General features: G+C 43.8%; 1 protein-coding gene and 1 long non-coding RNA gene across 2 annotated transcripts; one reads left to right on the top strand and one right to left on the bottom strand.

Annotated features, from left to right (window-relative positions):
- Positions 1-1,671: 1,671 nt before the first annotated feature.
- LOC115176298 (uncharacterized) lies at positions 1,672-3,387 on the top strand. The gene is made up of 4 exons (XR_003872211.1): positions 1,672-1,940; positions 2,168-2,335; positions 2,650-2,774; positions 2,918-3,387. It is a non-coding gene; the product is annotated as an uncharacterized LOC115176298 (long non-coding RNA).
- Positions 3,388-3,997: 610 nt separating this feature from the next.
- Positions 3,998-23,125, bottom strand: LOC115176297 (histone-binding protein RBBP4-like). The gene is made up of 12 exons (XM_029736234.1): positions 22,969-23,125; positions 18,394-18,541; positions 18,121-18,266; positions 14,949-15,122; positions 13,815-13,930; positions 11,291-11,451; positions 10,838-10,964; positions 8,369-8,446; positions 8,195-8,271; positions 5,405-5,462; positions 5,130-5,240; positions 3,998-5,025 (listed from the first exon to the last, which is right to left on the bottom strand). The coding sequence occupies exons 1-12, from the start codon at positions 22,982-22,984 to the stop codon at positions 4,963-4,965; spliced, it is 1,275 nt and encodes a 424-aa protein (XP_029592094.1). The 5' UTR covers positions 22,985-23,125; the 3' UTR covers positions 3,998-4,962.
- Between the last annotated feature and the right edge of the window lie 3,529 nt (positions 23,126-26,654).

Below are 26,654 nucleotides of genomic sequence, written 5' to 3'. Positions count from 1 at the left end.
ATGGAGAGAGGACACAAGGACACATGGAGAGAGGACTAGCAACACAAGGACTCATGGAGAGAGGACTAGCAACACAAGGACTCATGGAGTCTGTGGGGAATACCAAGACTGAAGGACTGGAGTCTGGCAGAGGTGTGGATCTGAAACCATATTTGGGCAGTACCTTTGGCCAATTTGAGCCCCCAAGCTATCAAGCTATCTCGACAAAAAGACATTCAGATGAGTTAGGAGACTGTGGAGAGACACACAAGAGGACCCATGTCCATGGTGTGTGAAGAGGACACAGACGGGGACATAGAGGGGGACATGATGGGAGGCCAACAACTAGAGACAGGGGTGGGAGGGGTGGAGTTGAGGGGAGGGGTGGAGTTGAGAGGAGGGGTGGAGTTGAGAGGAGGGGTGGAGTTGAGGGGAGGGGTGGAGTGGAGTTGAGGGGAGATCAACAACTAGAGACAGGGGTGGGAGGGGTGGAGTTGAGGGGAGGGGTGGAGTTGAGGGGAGGGGTGGAGGTAGGGTGGAGTTGAGGGGAGGGTTGGAGGTAGGGTGGAGTTGAGGGGTGGAGTTGAGGGGAGGGGTGGAGGTAGGGTGGAGTTGAGGGGAGGGGTGGAGGTAGGGTGGAGTTGAGGGGAGGGGTGGAGGGGAGGGGTGGAGTTGAGGGGAGGGGTGGAAGTAGGGTGGAGTTGAGGGGAGGGGTGGAGGTAGGGTGGAGTTGAGGGGAGGGGTGGAGTTGAGGGGAGGGGTGGAGGTAGGGTGGAGTTGAGGGGTTCCGTGCAGGAGTTGGGTACTGTGCTGGAGGAGTGTATCGAGGAGGTGGGGAGAATGGAGAAGCGACGGGGTGAACTGATGGGAGAGCTGCAGGCACTAAGAGAGGAGAAGACGGGGACAGAGGAAGGGAGAGAAGGAGGGCAGGCGGCACAGTTAAGGCAGCGGCTGAATATTGAGGCAGATGGGAGGAGGGAGGCGCGGATGAGGGAGTGGCAGTCTTTGAGGGCTGAGAGGAGTGAGGAGAAGAGGAGGCTGTCCAGTGTGCGTCTGGAGAGGCAGTGTCTTCAGGAGAAGATGAGGAGGCTGAAGAGGAGGCTGTTCTCTGTCGCCAGGGAGTGTGCTCACAAGCAGGTCATCCTGGCAACCCAGCAGCGTGAGGTGGCCCAGCTCAACAAGGAACAGTTAGGGAGGGACAAGAGTGTTCTTCTGACCATTCCAGAACCTTATGAGTATTCATGAAACATCTGGGTGTTCCAGCACCTTCTGAGCGTTCGACAACCTTCTGAATGTTCCAGAACCTTATGTGCATTCTAGAACCTTCTGAGCGTTCTATATAATTCCGGGGAGTTAGGATCTATGAGAGTGTTCTGGAGCATTCTAAATGTTCCAGAATAGAGTGCTCCAGAACCGTCAGAGAATTCTGGAACCTTGGTGTTTCAGAACCACCTGTGTTCGAGAATAACTACTTCTTCATCAGAGCTCAGAGAAGGCAATGCGGGTTCTTCTGAGTTTCTCTCATGTCCCTCTCCCTCCCTCTCTCTCTCTTCCCCAGATGGAACTCGACACACTGATCATCCAGCTGACTGGGGAGGTGTCTCAACTCCGCTCCACCCACCAGACCCAGCTCTCCACCCACCAGACCCAGCTCTCCATCTTGCAGACCCAGCTCTCCACCTTGCAGTCCCAACAATCCACCCACCAGACCCAGCTCTCCACCCACCAGACCCAGCTCTCCACCCACCAGAGAAGGCAATGCGGGTTCTTCTGAGTTTCAGCTCTCCACCCACCAGACCCAGCTCTCCACCCACCAGACCCAGCTCTCCACTCTGCAGTCCCAGCTCCAGACACCCAGCCAGACACCCAACCCCATAGAGGAGATGACCCAGAGCAAGAGGACCTCGTGTGGGGACATACAGCAGTACCTGCAGGGGGGGTCTCAAGGCCCTGGAGGAAAGGTATTCTCTCTCATAACTCAAAGGTGATCTCTAGTTAAGCATGGCACTAGGATTGACACAACAGTTATGATGTACACAATTATCATGATTGATACTATAATCAATACTTATTTATCATGATACCAACTTCCATTAAATCAAATCAAAGTTTATTGGTCACGTACACATATTTACAGATGTTATGGCAGGTGCAACTAAATGCATCATCATCTCTCCTCCTCCCCCAGGTATGAGCCAATGCTGCTGGCCCTGTTGAAGCGGAGGGAGAGGACGTCAGAGGCCCAGGAGTTGAGGGCCCATCGGGGGCCCCTGAGGGAGGAGGGACAGAGGCTGGGGCTGCAGAGAGCCTGCCTGGAGGAGAGACCCACAGGAGAGAGGACATGGAGTAGTACAGGGTATGGAGGGATGAAGGGAGAGATGGAATAAGGTCCAGTAGACAGGGTAGGAATTACAAGGCTGTCCAGAAATGCTTCACACTCATAACAAATCCCTCCAACATACACAGACATAGATTAAAACACCAGCCTATCAGTTCATTATAAACACTCATGTCAGGTTTATTAACACGTCAGGTTTATAAACACTCATGTCAGGTTTATAAACACTCATGTCAGGTTTATAAACACTCATGTCAGGTTTATGAACACTTATGGCAGGTTTATGAAACGTTTCTGAAGCCGTATTTAGCCCTCCGTCTCCCTCCCCACAGGAAACAGAGGACAGGCTGGAGGACACTAACAGAGAGCAGAAGACAAAGCTACAAATCCAGAAGAGGGAAACCAAGGAGATGGAGGAACTGAGAGACAGACTTACTAAAGAACTCTACCTGTACAGGTGAGACAATTGACCGTTTCACACTCCTAACTCACATTTGCTATTAGAATCAGTGAATTATAATGTAACTAGACACTAGTTTATAATATGGTTAACAAGGTTGTAAATATTGACTGTAATCTGGTGTTTTGTTTCCTCTTTAGAGGTATTGTCAAAGACAATAACAAGAATGATGTAACCAGAGTGCAAGAGAAAATCACCGGGACAAATAAGTCTTTCAGTTTAGGTTACAGGACACAAACAACCTTTTCTCAGTTCATAGTTACTCCTTTCCAACAATCATACCATCCTTACAAATGTACTTTAATACACCTTTCAGAAGGTTCTACCCGATTGTAAAAAAAAAAAAAAAAAAAAAAAAACAGGAAGTAGAAAACCAGGAAGTAGAAAACCAGGAAAAAGCAAGGCAGTTTTGTACACTGGTAGCTGAAATCTGCAGGGAATTCCCATCAGATTGGGAAGGGTATCTAGAGAAAACAAGCTCGCCATCATTCTCATTCTATATTTAAAAAGACATGGTAAAACATCTGTAGAGAAGAAGGTTCTGGAACAGTCTGAAGATAGATGTAATGCATTCTTCATAGTGCAACAAATAAAAGGTGTCCTTTTAAACTAAACTGTGTGAGTGATGAGTCAGAGCACAGGGACTTGTGCTCCAAAACGGCACCCTATTCCCTACATAGGGCCCTACTTTTGATTAGGGCCCTATGTCAAAAGTAGTGCACTATGTGAGGATTAGGGTACCATATGGGACAGAAGGAGGGAGAGGGATGGTGTGCATATAAGGGCAACATGGTGGAATGTTTTTAAACAATAACAGAGGCTAACGGAGTGAGAGTGAGCCCAGACGCAGTGTACCAAATGGCACCCTATTCCCTATGTAGAGCACTACTTTTTAATTTCATTTACATGACAATGGCTAACTGAACATGGGTTAACACCTTCCCACAAAGCACCTGTCTTGATGATGCAGACGTTGTTGATTCTGCTCACTCACCTGATGGAAACATACTTCACCAATAAATAGAACAATATAGCTCACGTAACAAACACTGGTGACACACTGGAGCGGGGGCAGTCTCAGGTGGAATTGACCCGTGAGTATTAGATAAAGAACAAAGCATTATCAGCTGAGTGAATTAAGAGTCAACAAGCTTAATAACGGAAAAAAAAAACATTTAACCCATCATGATTCTCATTTCAAATGAACGCCAAGTCAAAGCTGAATGGAAAAACATTTTATTCAGAAAGCACATCTGAATAGAGGAGAGTAAGATGACAAGGAAAAGACATAATAATAATAATAATAATAAAATAAAACAGACATCACAAAATCCAAACATCACAATATCCAAAAACAGACATTACAATATCCAAAAACAGACATCACATCCACCGAGGACTAGCTAAAACACTTCAACCAAACACAAAATGATAAAAATATATATATTCATATATATTAATTATCTGGCTTCATGGGCCTATTGAATGTAAATGTGACATTCTGCATAATGGTTGGTACAGATAGTAGTTTCTTAGAGAGGATACTAACTCAGCTCTTTAACCATCATTGTTAAACAAGAAGAAGAAGAAGAACTGGGACAGAGACTCACTATTGGCTGTATCCTATTCAGCGGGAAATGGCGCTTCTAACAGAATTAGTCAAATGGGAGTTTGTCGTATCGCCACGGGTGGGGTGGGGGCAATCGAGGGATTATAAAAAAATACTCTTTATATTACAGTACAAAACCAGTTCTAGAAGAGAGAGATTTTTCTTAGACAATAAATTACTCTTTTACAATGCAGAGAGAGCGAGCAAGCAAGCGAGACAGAGGGAGGAGTTTGCTCCTGTGACACCTTCATCTGTTGAGTCAAGGGAAAAGTAGTTTCTGGCTACGTCCCAATGATCTCACCTTCCTCACAAAGTATACACTTGTTCAATTCTCTTCACTGATTTGAAAGGAAATAAGTGGTATAAGAAATAGGGTAGAACATTCCCATACCTCCATCAATCCAATCCTTTTAGATTTGTGGGAAGTAGTGAATGAGTGCGCATTTCAGGTGAACGCATACATTATTGGGGGACAACCCAGCGGCATTTTGTGCCTCATGATATTGTTCAGAGTACAAAAGGAAGGCGGAGTACTTGGATTTGGAAAGGGGGTGGAGTCACGCCTGATTGGATCACTCAGGCTGTGACTTCCTGGTCTCCTCCTGCTTCTGGATCCTCATCGTTATAAATGTTCTCAGCCTGGAGGGAGAGACAGAGGTGGTGTGGAGGGAGTAAACCTGGGAGACTGTGTGAGTGTGTGTGGTGAGACCTTGAATGTGTGTGTGTGTGTGTGTGTGTCTCACCATCTGCCAGACTTGCATGATGTTGTCCTCAGACACAGAGCAGATGACCCAGGGCTCGTTGGGGTTCCACGAGAAGTCAGAGATCTTGGCTGTGTGTCCTCCATGGATGAACTAGGGAAAGGGTTGGGAAACCTTCAATTGACAGTGTTTACCTCACTATTGCTTCCTGGCCTAGCTGCTGCTCAACTCCTGGTCAAACCAATCATTTTCAATGGAACAAGTTCCCTATCAACGGAACATGAAGCTTCGGAAGGTGCCATCACTGTAAACCTCACCAGTAGCTCAGGGGGACCGTCCTCTGCATCCTCTGCAGACTGCTCCTCTCCTATTTTACTACAAAACAAAAACACAGCAATGACTTTTACCGAAGGCCTAGAGATAATACAATAATATGTACACAGTATCCTTGACTTATTGAACACTGTGTTGTGATACAGCCTACATTCAAAACGGATTGTCATTTGTTGTTTTTTCCCCCTCAGCCATCTTCACACAATAAAGCCATAATGACAAAAATGAACACACGTTTTTAGAAATCTATTGAAAATGAAATGCAGAAATCTCTCATTTACATAAGTATTCACACCCGAGTCGTTAGTGTCACCTTTGTCAGAGATTACAGCTGTGAGTCTAAGAGCTTTGCACACCTGGATTGTACAATATTTGCACATTATTCTTTGAACAAAAATTATTCACGCTTGGTTAAGTTGGTTGTTGATAATAGCTAGAAAGCCATTTTCAAGTCTTTGCCATAGATTTTCAAGACAATTTAAATCTAAAACTAACTAGGCCATTCAGGAACATTTGATGTGATCTTGGTAAGCAACTTGTGTATATTTGACTTTGTGTTTTAAGTTATTGTCCTGCTGAATGGTGGATGTCTCCCAGTGTCTGGTGGAAAGCAGACTGAATCATGTTGTTTTCCTCTAGGTTTTTGCCTGTGCTTAGCTGCATTCCGTTTATTTTTTATCCTGGGAAAAACTCCCCAGTCCTTGCTGATTACAAGCATACCCATAACATGATGCAGCAACCACAACACTTGAAAATATGGAAAGTGGTACTCAGTAATGTGTTGTTTTGGATTTGCATGTTTATGGAATATTATTTATTCTGTACAGGCTTCCTTTCCACTCTGTAATTTAGGTTAGTATTGTGGAGTAACTACAATGTTGTTGATCCATCCTCAGTTTTCCATCACAGCCATTAAACTCTAACTGTTTTAAAGTCACCATTGGCCTCATGGTGAAATCCCTGAGCGGTTTCCTTCCTAACTCAGTTGCCGGAGAGGAAGGACACCTGTATCTTTGTAGTGACTGGGTGTATTGATATACCATCCAAAGTGTAATTAAAAGGTTTGGACACACCGATTATACAAGGATTTTTCTTAATTTGTACTATTTTCTACATTGTAGAATAATAGTGAAGACATCAAAACTCTGAAATAACATATGAAATCATGTAGTTAACCAAAAAAAAAGTGTTAAACAAATCAAAATATATTTATATGAGATTCTTCAAAGTAGCCAGCCTTTGCCTTGATGACAGCTTTACACACTGTTGGCATTCTCTCAACCAGCTTCATGAGGTATTCACCTGGAATATATTTCAATTAATAGGTGTGCCTTGTTAAAAGTTAAGAAGGAAATAAATTCCACAAATTAATGCTTTTGAGCCAATCAGTTGTGTTGCGACAAAGTAGGGGATAGCAGAAAAACATCGCCCTATTTGGTAAAAGACCAAGTCCATATTGTGGCAAGAACATCTCAAATAAGCAAAGAGAAATGACAGGCCATCATTACTTTAAGACATAAAGGTCAGTCAATCCAGAACATTTCAAGAACTTTGAAAGTTTCTTCAAGTGCAGTCGCAAAAATCATCAAGGGCTATGATGAAACTGTCTCTCATGAGGACCACCACAGGAAAGGAAGATCCAGAGTTACCTCAGCTGCAGAGGATAAGTTCATTAGAGTCACCAGCCTCAGAAATTGTAGCCCAAATAAATGCTTCACAGAGTTTAAGTAACAGACATATCTCAACATCAACTGTTCAGAGGAGACTGTGTGAATCAGGCCTTCATGGTCAAATTGCTGCAAAGAAACCACTACTAAAGGACACCAATAAGAAGAACAGACTTGCTTGGGCCAAGAAACACGAGCAATGGGCATTAGACCGGAGGAAATCAGTCTTTTGGTCTGATGAGTCCAAATTTGATATTTCTGGTTCCAACCGCTGTGTCTTTGAGAAGCAGCGTAGGTGAACAGATGATCTCCTTATGTGTGGTTCCCACCGTGAAGCATGGAGGAGGAGGTGTGATAGTGTGGGGGTGCTTTGCTGGTGACACTGTCAGTGATTTATTTAGAATTCAAGTCACACTTCACCAGCAAGGCTACCACAGCATTCTGCAGCAATACGCCATCCCATCTGGTTTGAGCTTAGTGGGACTATCATTTGTTTTTCAACAGGACAATGACCCAACACAAACCTCCAGGCTGTGTAAGGGCTATTTTACCAAGGAGAGTGATGGAATGCTGCATCAGGACCTGGCCTCCACAATCAGCCAACCTTAACCCGACTGAGATGGTTTGGGAAGAGTTGGACTGCAGAGAGAAGGAAAAGATGCCAACAAGAGCTCAGCATATGTGGTAACTCCTTCAAGGCTGTTGGAAAAGAAGCTGGTTGAGAGAATGCCAAGTGTGTGTAAAGCTGTCATCAAGGCAAAGGGTGGCTACTTTGAGGAATCTCAAATATATTTGGATTTGTTTAACACTTTTTTGGTTACTACATGATTCCATGTGTGTTATTTCATAGTTTTGATGTCTTCAATATTATTCTACAATGTTGAAAATAGTAAAAATAAAGAAAAACCCTTGAATGAGTAGGTGTGTCCAAACTTGACTGGTACTGTAATTCCACTGACATTATGGGGTATTGTGTGTAGTGACAAAGCATCTTAATTTAATACATTTTAAATTCAAGCTGTAACAACAAAATGTGGAAAAAGTCAAGTGTGAATACTTCCTGCATTACTATTGTAGTGAAAGGTGCTAAGAGTCTTTATGTCCTACCTGAGGTCCCACACGTTGAGTCGCCTGTCAGTACCACTGGACGCCAGGATGGTCTCGTTATGAGGCGACCACTGGACCTGCAGCAGCCAAATCGGCGAGCTCAGATCAGACACAGGACCAATCACAGGGCTTAGAGGACGAGACTAAACAAAGTCTTGCTAAACTGTGTCCTACCTGGAAGATCTCATCTTTGTGCGACTCAAACGAGTGGAGCTTCAGTTTGAGGTTACGCAGGTCCCACAGAGCCACAGTCTGAGGAGAGACAACACAGGCATGTGATGACATACAGCCGTCATTACTGTTACGTAACCCTTATGACATGTCATGGCTTATGGAAATAAGCCTTTGGCCTTTATTTTTAATTACATCAATAAAAATTACAAGTTTTATGTAGCTGTTATAACAGTGTTATGTAGCTCTGACAGTGTCATGAATACAAAACACCAACTTTGTCTGCAGAGCCAGTGGATAAACGGACACGCAGCTGTCATAACAGGTTATAAGCATCGTGTAGCCCCATAGTCAGGGATTGGGACCAAAATCATTTCCAATCCTTTCGTTCTGAACAGAACCATTCTTTCGTTACATTCCATTGTTCCGACCGACGATGTAAAGTACTTAAGTCCCCTGACAACCCAAAGTACTTGATACATTTTGAATGCTTAGTAGAAAAGGAAGATGGTGCAACTCACACTAAACAGAGAACATCCCTGGTCATCTCTACTGCCTCTGATCTGGAGGACTCACTAAACAGAGAACATCCCTGGTCATCTCTACTGCCTCTGATCTGGAGGACTCACTAAACAGAGAACATCCCTGGTCATCCTACTCTGATCTGGAGGACTCACTAAACAGAGAACATCCCTGGTCATCCTACTCTGATCTGGAGGACTTAGTAAACAGAGAACGTCCCTGGTCATCCCTACTGCCTCTGATCTGGAGGACTCACTAAACAGAGAACATCCCTGGTCATCCCTACTGCCTCTGATCTGGAGGACTCACTAAACAGAGAACATCCCTGGTCATCTCTACTGCCTCTGATCTGGAGGACTCACTAAACAGAGAACATCCCTGGTCATCCCTACTGCCTCTGATCTGGAGGACTCACTAAACAGAGAACATCCCTGGTCATCTCTACTGCCTCTGATCTGGAGGACTCACTAAACAGAGAACATCCCTGGTCATCCCTACTGCCTCTGATCTGGAGGACTCACTAAACAGAGAACATCCCTGGTCATCCCTACTGCCTCTGATCTGGAGGACTCACTAAACAGAGAACATCCCTGGTCATCCCTACTGCCTCTGATCTGGAGGACTCACTAAACAGAGAACATCCCTGGTCATCCCTACTGCCTCTGATCTGGAGGACTCACTAAACAGAGAACATCCCTGGTCATCCCTACCGCCTCTGATCTGGAGGACTCACTAAACAGAGAACATCCCTGGTCATCCCTACTGCCTCTGGTCTGGAGGACTCAATAAACACAAATGCATCTTTTGTAAATTATATTTGAGTGTTGGAGTGTACCCCTGGCTATCTGTAAATTCTATCTGAGTGTTGGAGTGTACCCCTGGCTATCTGTAAATGATGTCTGAGTGTTGGAGTGTTCCCCTGGCTATCTGTAAATGATGTCTGAGTGTTGGAGTGTGGGCCCTGTCTATCTGTAAATACTATCTGAGTGTTGGAGTGTTGCCCTGGCTATCTGTAAATGATGTCTGAGTGTTGGAGTGTGGGCCCTGTCTATCTGTAAATTATGTCTGAGTGTTGGAGTGTACCCCTGGCTATCTGTAAATTATGTCTGAGTGTTGGGGTGTACCATTGGCTATCCATACATTTTAAAAACAAGAAATTGGTGCCGTCTACTTTGCATAATATGAAATTTGAAATGATTTATACTTTCACTTTTGAAACTTAAGTATATTTTAGCAATTACATTTACTTTTGATACTTAAGTATATTTAAAACCAAATACTTTTACTCAAGTAGTATTTTACTGGGTGACATTTACTTGAGTCATTTTCTATTAAGGATTTTCTATCATGACTATCAGTTCCAATACACATAATTCTGGCTAGAGCTTGACAGCTAGATCAGAGCTAACGTTCGCTAGCTAGCTAACAAGCTTGTGTGCAGAGCAGCACCAGAATTAAAATAATTTTTTTTTTTTAAAGTCTTACCTTTTTGTAGTTAATAAATCCAATGTGAAAATGTGATAACTATAGTATCCTTAAACTAGCATTGAAAAATTGAAAGCCTTCCTCTAATAAAATCTCCCTCCCTAATTTCTGAATCATGCTTGTAAAGTCAGTAGCTACAGTAGACTATGCATGCTTCAGAGGGATGGGCCGGTAACCTACACACATACACACTGGCAAAAGGTTTTCAGCTGGCAGGCAGAACACTGGAATATGAATCGAAGTGATAAAAGTGAGTGCTTTGCCTAGGGTGCTTTGTTGCGTTTTCTTTGTGGGACTGGGAAAGAATCCCCAGAACGTTAAAGATAGTTGTTAACCGGTCCCCATGCTTTTCAAAATAATAGTTTTGTTGCGGTAACAGTATAGATCACTTTTGCTTTCGGTTCCGTTCCCTTAACTAGTTCCAACCCTTGCTTCCCCTTCAAGTAAAGCGTTACGAAAACCAACCTTGTCTGCAGAGCCGGTGGCCAGGATAAATTCACTGTAGGGGTTGAAGGAGAGACAGTTGACCTCTGCTGTGTGGGCGTCCACAGCGTGGCTGGGCTTGGACGTGTTGTTGGAACGAGTATCCCAGCTGAAAGAGACAAGGGGTCAAAGGTTAAGGGACAGATGGTTGAGTTGACCTCTAAAAATCAGTCCGTTGCTGCAGTGCAATACAGTTTTCTGTATCGAAACGACTAAATAACACCATTATGCCTTTTTGTACATTTAAATAAAACCAACCTATAAAATAATCTTGTTATGGACTGTTTCTGTACAAATTCTGGATTATGGAAATGATTAATAAGCAAGTAAGATTCCCATTCTATCTGAGGGAGAGAGATCAAAGGTTAGGGACCAACAGTTGACCTCTGCTCAGAGTTCATTTTAATAACAGATTGCCAGGTTTGAACAACTCACATCATGAGTTTCTGGTCGTCCGCTACAGATCCAAACAGTGACTCATGGAGGAGATGCCAGGATACATCTTCCACTACAGCAGTATGTCCTGTAAAGATGGTTTTAGCATCCACAATCTTCCCTTCTTTAGGTACTGCACTGATGTCCCACATACAGATAGTCTAGAGAGAGAGAGAGCGAACGAGACATAGAAAATCTTCAAAATATTAGAACCAACAAATAAAAAAATAAAAAACACTTGAATTTCAAGAATAAGCACCAAATCCTGTGGTTGAGAGCATATATATATATATATATATATATATATATATATATATATATATATATTGGGCTTATATCCACAATATATAACAGCGGAGACAAATTAGACCCTTATAAATACCGGGCTATTTGTGTCAGCATTAATCTGGGGAAGGTATTTTGTAGTATCTTAAACAAGATCATTTTTTTACTTCTCCAAAGCGGTATAGGGGGAGGTTTGGTGAGCAGGTTATAGGCTTCCCCAACACGTGAGGGACAGTGAGTGACCATTAGATAAATATGTTTCATCAGGTCGTAGTGAGGGACAATGAGTGACCGACCACTAGATAAATATGTTTCATCAGGTCGTAGTGAGGGACAGTGAGTGACCATTAGATAAACACTATTCTTTGGATGTACAGTACCAGTCAAAAGTTTTAGAACACCTACTCAGTCAAGGGTTTTTCTTTAGTTCGACTAGTGAAGACATCAAAACTATGAAATAACACATATGGAATCATGTGGTAACCAAAAAAGTGTTAAACAAATCAAAGTACAGCAATAAGAAGAGACTTGCTGGTTCAGTGTGCCTTGAATTGAGCTTTTAAGTTCCAACCGCGGTGTCCTTGTGAGACGCAGAGGAGGTGAACGGATGATCTCTGCATGTGTGGTTCCCACCGTGAAGCGTGGAGGAGGAGGTGTGATGGTGCTTTGCTGGTGACACTGTTATTTATTTATAATTCAAGGCACACTTCACCAGCATGGCTACCACAGCATTCTGCAGCAATACGCCATCGCATCTGGTTTCCCTTAATGGGACTATCATTTGTTTATCAACAGGATAATGACCCAAAACACACCTCCAGGCTGTGTAAGGGCTATTTGCCAAAGAAGGAGAGTGATGGAGTTCTGCATCAGATGACCTGGCCTCCACAATCACCTGACCTCAATCCAATTAAGATGGTTTGGGATGAGTTGGAGCGCAGAGTGAAGGAAAAGCAGCCAACAAGTGCTCAGCATATGTGGAAACTCCTTCAAGACTGTTGGAAAAGCATTACAGGTAAAGCTGGTTGAGAGAATGCCAAGAGTGTGCAAAGCTGTCATCAAGGCAAAGGGTGGCTACTTTGAGGAATCTCAAATATGCAATATATTTTGATTTGTTCCATGTGTTTTTTCATAGTTTTGATGTCTTCACTATTATTCAACATGTAGAAAATAGTAAAAATGAAGAAAAAACCCTTGAATGAGTAGGTGTGTTCAAACTTTTGACTGGTACTGTACATATTACTTTACTTTCATTTATTTATAACACTTAATTGCCTCCACATAATAGTGATCCTCACTCCACAGTGGAGGGTTGTGGTGTGGAAGCTGAACTACACAGCAATCCCCCCAACTGAACGACACAGCCCCCCCCCCCGAACACAACAACCCAGACCCTCCACAGAACTCCACAACAACCCAGACCCTCCACAGAACTCCACAGCGACCCAGACCCTCCACAGCGACCCAGACCCTCCACAGAACTCCACAGCAACCCAGACCCTCCACAGAACTCTACAGCGACCCAGACCCTCCACAGAACTCCACAACAACCCAGACCCTCCACAGCGACCCAGACCCTCCACAGCGACCCAGACCCTCCACAGCGACCCAGAGCCTCCACAGCGACCCAGACCCTCCACAGCAACCCAGACCCTCCACAGAACTCCACAGCGACCCAGACCCTCCACAGAACTCCACAGCGATCCAGAGCCTCCACAGCGACCCAGAGCGTCCACAGCGACCCAGAGCCTCCACAGCGACCCAGAGCCTCCACAGCGACCCAGAGCCTCCACAGCAACCCAGACCCTCCGCAGAACTCCACAACAACCCAGACCCTCCACAGCAACCCAGACCCTCCACAGCGACCCAGACCCTCCACAGCAACCCAGACCCTCCACAGAACTCCACAACAACCCAGACCCTCCACAGCGACCCAGACCCTCCACAGCGACCCAGACCCTCCACAGTCGAAGAAAACACTCCCATTAATATGTTTTTTTGTTTCCATCTGTAGGTCTTGTATTGGAAATGTTTTGGATGCTTCGGGAATACATCCTGCCTGAATTTCATGACAATAAAGCAACTTTGAGTAGAAAGAGAGACAGAAAAAGAGGAGTGTTTTATTTCAACAGGCTAAAGGTGTTTCCTTTCCTTCACCTGTAATGATTTGAGATGATCTGTGTGTTGTGGTATGTCAGCCTTACTGGTTACCAATTGCATTGTGGGTGTGTTCTCTTACATGGTCGTCTGAAGCACTAAGGAGACACCCAGAAAGGTTAGGGTTCCACGAGAGGCCGTAGCCCTCCTTCTGATGTCCCCTCAGGCGCAGGTCTGGAGTACACTCTCCTGAAGGGTCTGTGGAAGAGGACAAGACACACTGGTTATATTGGCTACCATGTTGTCCTTTTATTGAACTGGACATGTTACCTAAAATATAGTACAATTAAAAACAAAACAACATTTAAAAAAAAAAGAGAAGTAGGCATCGGTCTGAAGACGAAAAAGCAAGGAAATTCCCCGAGCACCACAACGCCTATTCCACCCATGCTCTACCAAGGTTTTCCAGTACACAGCTTTGACCTACTACAGTAGCAACTCGAGTTGCTCGACCCGGTGTTAGAACATCTGAGCGTCGGCTGAGAAAAAATATGTTTTTAAATTGGCAGAAATGCTACAAAAAAGGTAGCACGTCATTGGTTCTTAACGGACAGAAACGTGAGAGCGATAAATTATACATTTTATTTAAAAAATATATATATTTTTTTTATACATTTTATAAAAACTGCACCAACAAACTTTTAATCAATCTGACAATTTAAAAAAAATTTTTTTATTTTTTTTACATCCATTATGGACGCTATAATCTTGTTTTAATTCGACGTCTAGAATTTGAGCTAGGTGGGCGCAAAATCTTTAATAGCTAACAACTGTTAATAATCCAGTACGCGCCTCTCTGTAAATGGCCAGACGAGGGTACAGTTGTGTACCGTACCTCCAATCACTCATCGACATTGGTGTCAAATTGGCATAGATATGATGAAAGAGATGTTTTGAATTTAACATCGAGCTTCAACCAATGACATACTACTGCGGCAGCGGTTCTCCTAAACCAAATGGAAGCCCACGGAAAAACACTTGCAGCCAATATCCAATGGCTTACACTTACTCCCAGATCTGTGCATGGGTTGGCGTTAGGGAGGTATTAAAAGGGGAAGGAGGTCTTAAAGGGGAAGGAGGTCTTAAAGGGGAAGGAGGTCTTAAAGGGGAAGGAGGTCTTAAAGGGGAAGGAGGTCTTAAAGGGGAAGGAGGTCTTAAAGGGGAAGGAGCTAGGGAACAGCTAAATGGAACCAGGCCCTTCCCTTTCAGGCCTTACCAGGTTTGGATGGATGCTTGGTGTAGTCGAAGACCAGTACGTCTGAGGTGGGTGTCTTGGTAGCAATGATGCAGGGGTTCTGGGGCATGTACCTGGCCCGGTTCACCTCTCCCTCATGATTGATCTTTATCTCAATCTCTATCTTTCCACTCACTGAGCCAAAACCTCCAAACTCTACATAGAGAAGGAGACAGGAAAGCAACTGTTTATTATCATTATGTACTACTGCAAAGTAGATTCCTTCACTTTCCAAGCCGAGGTCTTGGATTGGACGGCATTGAGAAGTGTGTGTGTGTGTGTGTGTTAGGGATGTGACAAATGGAACATTTGTTTTCACGTTAAAAACTGCAATCTAAAGGTTTCCGTTAAAAACGATAACATTTCATAAAATTCCACGTCAAATCCTATTGCATGGTATGACCGATAGGGGGTAATGAAGTTCTTCCGCAGTAATACAGTAGGTATCAGGAATCTGCTTGGGGCAGGTACCACAGTAATACAGTAGGCATCAGAAATCTGCTTGGGGCAGGTACCACAGTAATACAGTAGGTATCAGGGCAGATACCACAGTAATACAGTAGGGGTCAGGAATCTGCTTGGGGCAGGTACCACAGTAATACAGTAGGGGTCAGGAATCTGCTTGGGGCAGGTACCACAGTAATACAGTAGGGGTCAGGAATCTGCTTGGGGCAGGTACCACAGTAATACAGTAAGGGTCAGGAATCTGCTTGGGGCAGATACCACAGTAATACAGTAGGGGTCAGGAATCTGCTTGGGGCAGGTACCACAGTAATACAGTAGGTATCAGGAATCTGCTTGGGGCAGGTACCACAGTAATACAGTAGGTAGGAGGAATCTGCTTGGGGCAGGTACCACAGTAATACAGTAGGCATCAGGAATCTGCTTGGGGCAGGTACCACAGTAATACAGTAGGTATCAGGAATCTGCTTGGGGCAGGTACCACAGTAATACAGTAGGGGTCAGGAATCTGCTTGGGGCAGATACCACAGTAATACAGTAGGTATCAGGAATCTGCTTGGGGCAGGTACCACAGTAAGTCTGTAGGTATCAGGAATCTGCTTGGGGCAGGTACCACAGTAAGTCTGTAGGTATCAGGAATCTGCTTGGGGCAGGTACCACAGTAATACAGTAGGTATGAGGAATCTGCTTGGGGCAGGTACCACAGTAATACAGTAGGGGTCAGGAATCTGCTTGGGGCAGATACCACCACAGTAATACAGTAGGTATCAGGAATCTGCTTGGGGCAGGTACCACAGTCATACAGTAGGTGTCGGTACCACAGTAATACAGTAGGTATCAGGAATCTGCTTGGGGCAGATACCACAGTAATACAGTAGGTATCAGGAATCTGCTTGGGGCAGGTACCACAGTAATACAGTAGGGGTCAGGAATCTGCTTGGGGCAGGTACCACAGTAGGAATCAGGTCTCTCACGCCATTCTGATCCAACCATTCTCTCTCTACACATACGAACGCAGCACAACCAAACCCCTACTAGGCCTCCAGGAACGACTGCCCCATGTAACTGATGACATACACTTAACAAAAACTGTAGACAAGCTACATTCCTTGGCAAATCACAACAGCTTTATCACAGATTCAATACGGACTGGTTGATTAAAGTAGGGAAATGTGTTCCAACAATGAGCTGCAGCTCTGGAACAATTAATGCATGTTATCTATCTTTGGGGAACTGCAATAGTGCGCCATTTTGATTAGAACCTACCTAGGTTTGGGGGGGGGGGGGGGGGGGGGGGGGGGCCTTGTAACCTAGACTGAAATATGCTACAAAAAAAACATTGTTTTGTTGAAGGCAAAGAGCAGATTCCTTAGTCTGTTGTTTTTCTTGTTCCATGTTCAACAGAAGCCTTCTGACCAAGTTTAAACTCACAAATCAAACAGGGTAAAATATACCCACATTTGGGGAGTTTTATATACACTTGTTAAAAATAATAAATTGTAGCTTTCTAAACACAGTTAACTGTATTTATAAAGGGAATAACAAAGTTAACTGTATTTATAAAGGGAATAACACAGTTAACTGTATTTATAAAGGGAATAACAAAGTTAACTGTATTTATAAAGGGAATAACACTTTGTTGAAACAGGAGTAAACGGTGAACAGTGATATTAAATGTTTCAGTAGCGCGAGCCGCGGCTCAAACGGCGCTCGCAGTCTTTCAATTAGCAAATGACCTTGTGACTCAAGTAGGGTCATTGACAATGGCTACATATCAACTGTAATCATTACTGTAATCAGCGCTTTTCGCCCACCCAACTTAACCACGATGACGTGCAGTTTATATCCCTGGCAAATCATTTGAGATGCGTATCTCCTCTGCCTAACGTTCCAGCGTTGCTAGGTAGGCCTATCCTCTGCCTAACGTTCCAGTGTTGCTAGGTAGGCCTATCGTCTGCCTAACGTTCCAGCGTTGCTAGGTAGGCCTATCCTCTGCCTAACGTTCCAGCGTTGCTAGGTAGACCTATCGTCTGCCTAACGTTCCAGCGTTGCTAGGTAGGCCTATCGTCTGCCTAACGTTCCAGCGTTGCTAGGTAGGCCTATCCTCTGCCTAACGTTCCAGCGTTGCTAGGTAGGCCTATCCTCTGCCTAACGTTCCAGCGTTGCTAGGTAGACCTATCCTCTGCCTAACGTTCCAGCGTTGCTAGGTAGGCCTATCCTCTGCCTAACGTTCCAGTGTTGCTAGGTAGGCCTAACGTTCCAGCGTTGCTAGGTAGGCCTATCCTCTGCCTAACGTTCCAGCGTTGCTAGGTAGGCCTATCCTCTGCCTAACGTTCCAGCATTGCTAGGTAGGCCTATCCTCTGCCTAACATTCCAGCGTTGCTAGGAAGGCCTATCCTCTGCCTAACGTTCCAGCGTTGCTAGGTAGGCCTATCCTCTGCCTAACGTTCCAGCGTTGCTAGGTAGGCCTATCCTCTGCCTAACGTTCCAGCGTTGCTAGGTAGGCCTGTTTGTTTATGTTTCTGGACCTGTTAGTGTGGTGATAAATGCACTGTGATTTTAATGTTGTGGAGAAAATAAAAACTTTGTTTTTGCGTTCGTTTTTTTTTTCTTTCTCTTAACGTTAAAGATTAAATTCTGTTTTAACGTTCACACCCCTTGCGTGTGTCTGTAAGAAGAAAGAGTGTCTCACCGCCTTTCTCGCTGTCGTAGTGCGAAGCATCAAACTGGGCATCGTCATTGGGCAGCTGAACGCTGGCGATGACCAGGTGATTCTGCTCGTCTGACGTGTGCGTCCCCAGAACCAGACGGTGCACGCTGAAGTCCTTCCCCTCAGGCCTGGTAAACAAACAAGACAGCAACCAAACAGAGGACGCGGGACCGGAGAACGTGGCATCAGTGGGTAGTTTAAGGCCAAAACTAAGGTGTGTTTTTGAGATGTCTTGTTAGCGTTGTGCGTGTATACCTGGATACATCCGGCAGCCACTGTGCGGTGAGGCTGGGCCACTCCAGAGCGTGGGTCATCACCAGGTCATAGAGGAATGGACTGTTCTTCTTCCAGATCTTATACTCCTCATTTATCACCCTCTCCTCCACTGCATCATCAAAAACACCTAGAGAGACAGAGAGAGAGAGAGAGAGAGAGACACACAGAGAGAGAAAGAGACACACACAGAGAGAGAGAGAGAGAGAGAGAGAGAGACAGAGACAGAGAGAGAGAGAGAACATTTATGGTGTGAATGTTGGGCAATGTTAGCTAATTTCAGATATATTGTAGATTTTTGCAGTTCCAGTCTCTGACACTGTGGTGAGCTGTCTCTGTTGTCAACAGAAGATAGTGTAACATTGAGTAGGATGCAGCATACACTGAGTATACCAAACATTAAGAACACCCCCCCCCCCCCAGAACATCCTCAATTCATCGGGACACTGACTCCACAAGGTGTATTTCACAGGGATGCTGGCCCATGTTGACTCCAATGCTTCCAACAGTTGTATCAAGTTGACTGGATGTCCTTTGGGTGTCCGACCCTTCTTAATACACACGGGACACTGTTAATCATGGGGGGAAACCCAGCAGCGTTGCAGTTCTTGACAAACCGGTGCGCAACGCAGCGCACCTACTACCATACCCTGTTAAAAAGGCACTTAAATCTCATCTTGTCCATTCAACCATGTCTCAAGGCTTGAAAATACTTCTTTAAACCCCCTTCATCTACACTGAAGAGGAATTAACATTAATAAGGGAATCATAGCCTTCACTTGGATTCACATTGTCAGTCTGTCATGGAAAGAGCAGGGTGTTCTTAATGTTTTGTTCACTCAAGTGTATGACGTTAACTTTCTGTACAAGTGACATTTGAATAAAGAGGACATAACTAGCCAAATAAAAAAAACATTGCATTGCATAGTTTGGCTAGCCGCAGCAAGCTAGGTGGTAGGCTACTCTGACTCAACACGGGAGGCCCAGCTCTATAGACCATCCAACCACAGCACTGCCTGGAGTTTGATAAACGGCATTGGCACTTGGATTGGTATCAGTGCTATGGTCAGATGACATGAACATAGAGACAGTGGTGGGGGTTTTGGTGTTGAAAAAACAAATGCAGAAAAGTAGCTTGTACATATGGTGCTGGATCTTTGATGTTAAGGGGCTATTTTGTTTCCACTGGTCCTGTGACCCTTGTTAAGGTTAACAGCATCAGGAACTTTACCCAGTAACAGGTCACTTTATCCAAAAACCTGGCTGTGTCTGCCAGGAGGCTGACACTTAGCTACAAGTGGATCTCCCAGCAAGACAATAACCCCCCCCCAAAAAAAGGAAATCTCCATTTACAATGGCCATCTCAGTCTCCGGACTTGAACCCTATTGAAAACCTGTGGTTTAATTTGTATTTATTATGGACCCCCACAGCTACTCTTCCTGAGGTCCAGCAACATAAAAAAAAAACATTACAACGCATTCACAACACACTGTGTTCCATCAGGCCCCTACTCTACCACATATCTACAATACACTGTGTTCCCTCAGGACCCTACTCTACCACATATCTACAATACACTGTGTTCCCTCAGACCCCTACTCTACTACCACATATCTACAATACACTGTGTTCCCTCAGACCCCTACTCTACTACCACATATCTACAATACACTGTGTTCCCTCAGGCCCCTACTCCACCACTACCACATATCTACAATACACTGTGTTCCCTCAGGCCCCTACTCTACCACATATCTACAGTATTAAATCTGTGTGTGTGCCTATGTTTGTGTTGCTTCACAGTCCCCGCTGATCCATAAGGTATATTTTTATCCGTTTTTTTATTTTACTGCTGCATCAGTTACCTGATGTGGAATAGAGTTCCATGTAGTCATGGCTCTATGTAGTACTGTGCTCCTCCCATAGTCTGTTCTGGACTTGGGGACTGTGAAGAGACCTCTGGTGGCATGTCTTGTGGGGTATGCATGGGTGTCTGAGCTGTGCGCCAGTAGTTCAAACAGACAGCTCGGTGCATTCAACATGTCAATACCTCTCATAGATACAAGTAGTGATGAAGTCAATCTCTCCTCCATTTTCAGCCAGGAGAGATTGACATGCATATTATTAATGTTAGCTCTCTGTGTATATTTAAGGGCCAGCCGTGCTGCCCTGTTCTGAGCCAACCGCACTTTTCCTAAGTCCCTTTTTGTGGCACCCGACCACACGACTGAACAGTAGTCCAGGTTTCAGGTTTGACAAAACTAGGGCCTGTAGGACCTGCCTTGTTGATAGTGTTGTTAAGAAGGTAGAGCAGTGCTTTATTATAGACAGACTTCTCCCCATCTTAGCTACTGTTGTATCAATATGTTTTGACCAGGACAGTTTACAATCCAGGGTTACTCCAAGCAGTTTAGTCATCTCAACTTGCTCAATTTCCACATAATTTATAACAAGATTTAGTTGGTTTTGGGTTTAGTGAATGATTTGTCCCAAATAAAATGCTTTTAGTTGTTGAAACATTTAGGACTAACTTATTCCTTGCCACCCACTCTGAAACTAACTGCAATAGGGTTGAGTCATCCGCATACATAGACACTTGTCATTAGTAAAGATTAAAAATGCAAGGGGCCTAAGACACCTGCCCTGGGGAATTCCTGACTCTACCTGGATGATGTTTTTATTTTATCTTTATTTCACTAGGCAAGTCAGTTAAGAAAAAAATTCTTATTTTCAATGACGGCCTAGGAACAGTGGGTTAACTGCCTTGTTCAGGGGCAGAACGACAGATTTGTACCTTGTCAGCTCGGGGATTCGAACGTGCAACCTTTTTGTTACTAGCCCAACGCTCTAACCACTAGGCTACCTTGCTGCCCCATGTTGGAGAGACTTCCATTAAAGAACACCCTCTGTCTTCTATTAGACAGGTAACTCTTTATCCACATTATAGCAGGGGGTGTAAAGCCATAACAAGTGGCTTTACACTTTACACTTAATGGAATAAAGCGCTGCTCTACCTTCTTAACAACACTATCAACAAGGCAGGTCCTACAGGCCCTAGTCCTTTCCAGCAGCAGACTATGATTGATAATGTCAAAAGCAGCACTGAAGTCTAACAAAACAGCCCCAAACATATTTTTATCATCAATTTCTCTCAGCCAATCATCAGTCATTTGTGTAAGTGCTGTGTTTGTTGAATGTCCTTCCCTATAAGCGTGCTGAAAGTCTGTTGTCAATTTGTTTAACTGTAAAATAGCATTGTATCTGGTCAAACAAGTTTTTCCAGAAGTTTACTAAGGGTTGGTAACAGGCCGATTTGTCGGGTATTTGAGCCAGTAAAGGGGGCTTTACTATTCTTAGGTAGTGGAATGACTTTTGCTTCCCTCCAGGCCTGGAGGAACACACTTTCTAGTAGGCTTAAATTGAAAACATAGCAAATAGGAGTGGAAATATCGTCCGCTACTGGCTTGTCATTGTTGAGAGACAACAATAATTGAAGAGGGCAGTCCAAGCACAGACAAAGGATATTAAGGATCTGTAAAGATTTTGTATGGAGGACTGGTCTAAGATCCCGGTGAAGGTGTTCTCCAATATCAGAAAACATTTTCAGAAAAGGGCTGTGCCGTTATCCTCGCAGTGGGGAGGGTGCTAGAGTATTGCAAACAGAGGTGTCAATAATTTTAACCCTTAACTTTTAAATAATTATTTTCATTACTTTTTAAATAAAAATATATTTCTCTGAGCAATTGTATTAGCATAAAAAAATATATATAATTTGCTTTGTTACTCATTTTTATCAAGGGTGCCAGCAATGACGGACCTGTATGTATGGATAAAAACTGAATAGGTTTACTTTAGGGTATAGGGCCATGCATCAGAGAAAGAGAGAGAATATTTTCTGACTGGACATTTTGAGCCGCTTTGGTGTTATTCTCAATCAAGTTCAAATAGGCTAAAACCATCATCTGTTAAACTACGAGGTCTTCACCATCGACAACCGCTGTCAATAATCGTCGATACTATCATAATATCACTCATCCCTAACGGTGTATTATATTGTGTACATATCAGTTTATTACTATGCATTTTAGCTACCTTCTAACGTCACTGACCTGTTGTTAGTTGACTTTTTACTATTGATTATTGTACTGCAATGTTTAGGGAGTTAGCACGTAACCATTTCAATACATATTTTATTCCTCCTGTAAACTGTACGTGACGAATACAGTTTGATCAGACTTCAATGCCACCTAGCAAAGTTAACCAGGTAGCTGCCTAAGCTAAGACAAGGTATGGGAATACCTTCGTAACTAGCTGGTTAGCTCGCTAGCTACATAAAGTCAGAGCACAGACTAAACGAGTATCTTTGGCCAGAGAGCAAGCCGCAAGTGTGTTTTAAATGTCTCCGACCAGACTTCCGTAAAAAAAAAGAGTGGTGCAAAACCCGGCGCATTAGCACGCTAGCAAGCTAACGTTAGAATTAATCTGTTAGCTAGCTGATTAGCAAGATGTTATCAACACTATGTGAACAGTAACATAGCAACAAGATGACCATTTACCTTCCTTGTCGGCCATTATAACGAATCCCACGGGACAGACTAGGGGAATCTTGAATTCGTCAGGCTAACTCCAATGGGGGGGACACATTAGCTAGTTGGCTAAAATGTCACAAAATGCGCTTAACAACCGACAGGGCAAAGAGGCGCTGGACCACCAATCAGCAAGAGAGCCTGGTCTGACGTCATTTTGGTACCAAAACACAAAATGCGGAAGTTTCACATGGACCTGATGGTCTGTCAGTTGAATTCTATAGGCACTTTTGGAAGTTACTAGATTACCCTATTTTTTTTTTACTTTTTTTGTGTGTTTCAAGATTGAATTGAAAATGGTGATATTGTGTCCACTATGAAACAGGGCCTTATTTCACTGATCCTGAAGCCAGATAAAGACCCTTCTCCCATTGACACTTGGAGACAAATTATGTTATTAAATATTGATTCAACATTACACGTTGATTGCTCTGGTTTCTGCCAAAAAAGATTAAAGAAAGGAGTAGATAATATTATAAATTAGACTCAAATAGGATTTATGAAGGGCCGTGACATAAACTCCAATATTTGTTTAGTCTTGGACCTTTTACATTATTCAGATGCAATTTGACTCAGATGCTGTTTTAATTTTGGACTTCTGTAAAGACTTTGACATAATTGAACATGAAATTCTCTTTCGGTCTCTTAAACTTTTTGGTTTCTGTGAACAAGTCATTAGCTTTTTTTTACAAAGATATAAATAGTTCTGTGATACTAAACCGTAATACATCCAAAATATTCAGTATCAACAGAAGTGTACGACAGGGATGCCCATTTTCTCCCTTTTTATTCATTTTGGTTGTGGAACTTCTACCTCTAGATATTCTGAATGATGCAAATCTGCATGGCTTATCCATTTTTAACAGAGAAATCAAAATTTGACTCTGATGATAAAGAAATATAAAATATTCCTGTAAAAGGACTGTGTTAAATATTTAGGAATACATCTATTAAAAAAAAAACACTTGTCAGACAACATATTCATTTCTCTCCTAAAATTAAGAAAAGCAAGAACATATTTAATAATTTGCTACAAATGGATCTTTCTATACTTGGGAGAGTGCCTCTGTCCAAGGCAGAGGGACTGTCTTGCTTTGTGTACCCCTCATTATCTTTATTTGTAAATCCCTCTACCTGTAAAGAGATCAATAAGTAGTTTCTTGATTTTATCTGGAAAAAATAAGTCTCACAAACTAAAAAAAAGTCAGTCCTCTGTAATAAAATAGGTGAAGGAGGTTCGGAAGTGTTGGATTTTGTTGACATAAATAACACTTCCAAGATCAATTGGTTGAAAATATGTTTTCTCAATACATTATCAATGTGGTATTAATACGTGTTTAATAAGTAGGGAGGTCTTCAGTTTTTACTGAAATAAAATTTTTCCTGAAAGATTACCCGCTAAATTGACTAGGTTTCACCAACAAGCTTTAATGTCCTGGGAAATATTTTTCCTGCACTTTTTTCTCCGCATAAAGTTATTTTGTGGAATAAGCAGTAACACACACTAACCCACTACGTCTATGTCCCCATCCGTCTTGGAGCAGTAGGTCTCTCGGCCCCGCCCCTCTCAGTCCTCAACACCCCAGAATCTGTCCGTCCCTCCCGGATCCTCCCATTGGACAGCAACCTGCTGTTTGAGTTCCTGCTCTTCCTCTACCTTGCTGGTGGCGCTGTTCATTCAGCACCACCCATCAGGATGACATATAGCTAGTGGGTGTCTGTCTCACTTCCTAAAACTATGCTAGTTCTCCCTCACTAGAACTAGTAACGTTTTAGTAAAGATCTTTGATTTCCAAGATCACAGTGTGTCTGGTCCTGATCTCTTCCTGTCCTTCTGTTTCAGAGTCTCCAGTTGAGGGGGGCTGCTCCCAGAGTGCGGACTGGTGGGGCAGAACAGGACCCTCTAACCTAACCCTAACCCTACCACTGCCATCCAACCAGCTGTGTCTGATCAGCACTTGGAGTGTGGCCAACCAATAACTTTCCTACCATTTACCTGTGGACCCAGAGAAACTTCCCAGTCTGGCCCGGAACACAGAGATGTTGTTCCAGCACTCCGCCACCAGATGTAGCAGGCATGTTAAGAACCCAGGGTGGTGAGGAGGGAAGAGGGACTCCATGATGCTATATATACATATTAGGACAAACAACATTGACTAAAATACAGTAGAAATACAGTAGAATAGAAAACAGTATATACATATGAGATGAGTAAAGCAGTATGTAAACATTATTAAAGTGACTAGTGTTCCATTATTAAAGTGATCAATTATTCTATGTCTATGTATATCAAATCAAAATCAAATGTTAATTGTCACATGCGCCGAATACAATAGGTGTAGACCTTACAGTGAAATGCTTACTTACTAGCCCTTAACCAACAATGTCGTTTTAAGAAAATGCAAAACAAAAGTAAGAGATAAGAAAAACAAATAATTAAAGCGCAGCAGTAAATAACAATAGCGGGGCTATATACAGGGGGTACCGGAATAGAGTCAATGTGGAGGCTATATACAGGGTGTTACGGTACAGAGTCAATGTGGAGGCTATATACAGGGGGGTACCGGCACAGAGTCAATGTGGAGGCTATATACAGGGTGTTACGGTACAGTGTCAATGTGGAGGCTATATACAGGGGGTACCGGTACAGAGTCAATGTGGAGGCTATATACAGGGGGTACCGGTACAGAGTCAATGTGGAGGCTATATACAGGGGGTACCGGTACAGAGTCAATGTGGAGGCTATATACAGGGGGTACCGGTACAGAGTCAATGTGGAGGCTATATACAGGGGGTACCGGTACAGAGTCAATGTGGAGGCTATATACAGGGGGTAACGGTACAGAGTCAATGTGGAGGCTATATACACGGGGTACCGGTACAGAGTCAATGTGGAGGCTATATACAGGGTATTACGGTACAGAGTCAATGTCAATGTCCAACGGCACTGGTGTCGAGGTAATTGAGGTAGTTTGTACATGTAGGTAGAGTTATTAAAGTGACTATGCATAGATAATAACAGAGAGTAGCAGCGGCGTAAAAGAGTGGAGGGGGGGCAATGCAAATAGTCTGGGTAGCCATTTGATTAGCTGTTCAGGAGTCTTATGGCTTGGGGGTAGAAGCTATTTAGGAGCCTCTTGGACCTAGACTTGGCGCATCCGGTACCGCTTGCCGTGCGGAAGCAGAGAGAACAGTCTATGACTAGGGTGGCTGGAGTCTTTGACAATTTTTAGGGCCTTCCTCTGACACCGCTTGGTATAGAGGTCCTGGATGGCAGGAAAATTGGCCCCGGTGATGTACTGGGCCGTACGCACTATCCTCTGTAGTGCCTTGCGGTCAGAGGCCGAGCAGTTGCCGTACCAGGCAGTGATGCATCGCATCAGGATGCTCTTGATGGTGCAGCTGTAAAACTTTTTGTGGATCTGTGGACCCATGCCAAATCTTTTCAGTCTCCTGAGGGGGAATAGGTTTTGTCATGCCCTCTTCACGACTGTCTTGGTGTGCTTGGACCATGTTAGTTTGTTGCTGATGTGGACACCAAGGAACTTGAAGCTCTCATCCTGCTCCACTACAGTCCATCCTGCTCCACTACAGCCCCGTCGATGAGAATGGGGGCGTGCTCTGTCCTCCTTTTCCTGTAGTCCACAATCATCTCC

This window comes from Salmo trutta, chromosome 36 (genome assembly GCF_901001165.1).
Source record: "Salmo trutta chromosome 36, fSalTru1.1, whole genome shotgun sequence".
Taxonomy (NCBI): Eukaryota; Metazoa; Chordata; class Actinopteri; order Salmoniformes; family Salmonidae; genus Salmo; species Salmo trutta.
Note: the sequence above shows the minus strand (reverse complement) of the source record. Positions and strands in the feature narration are given on the sequence as shown.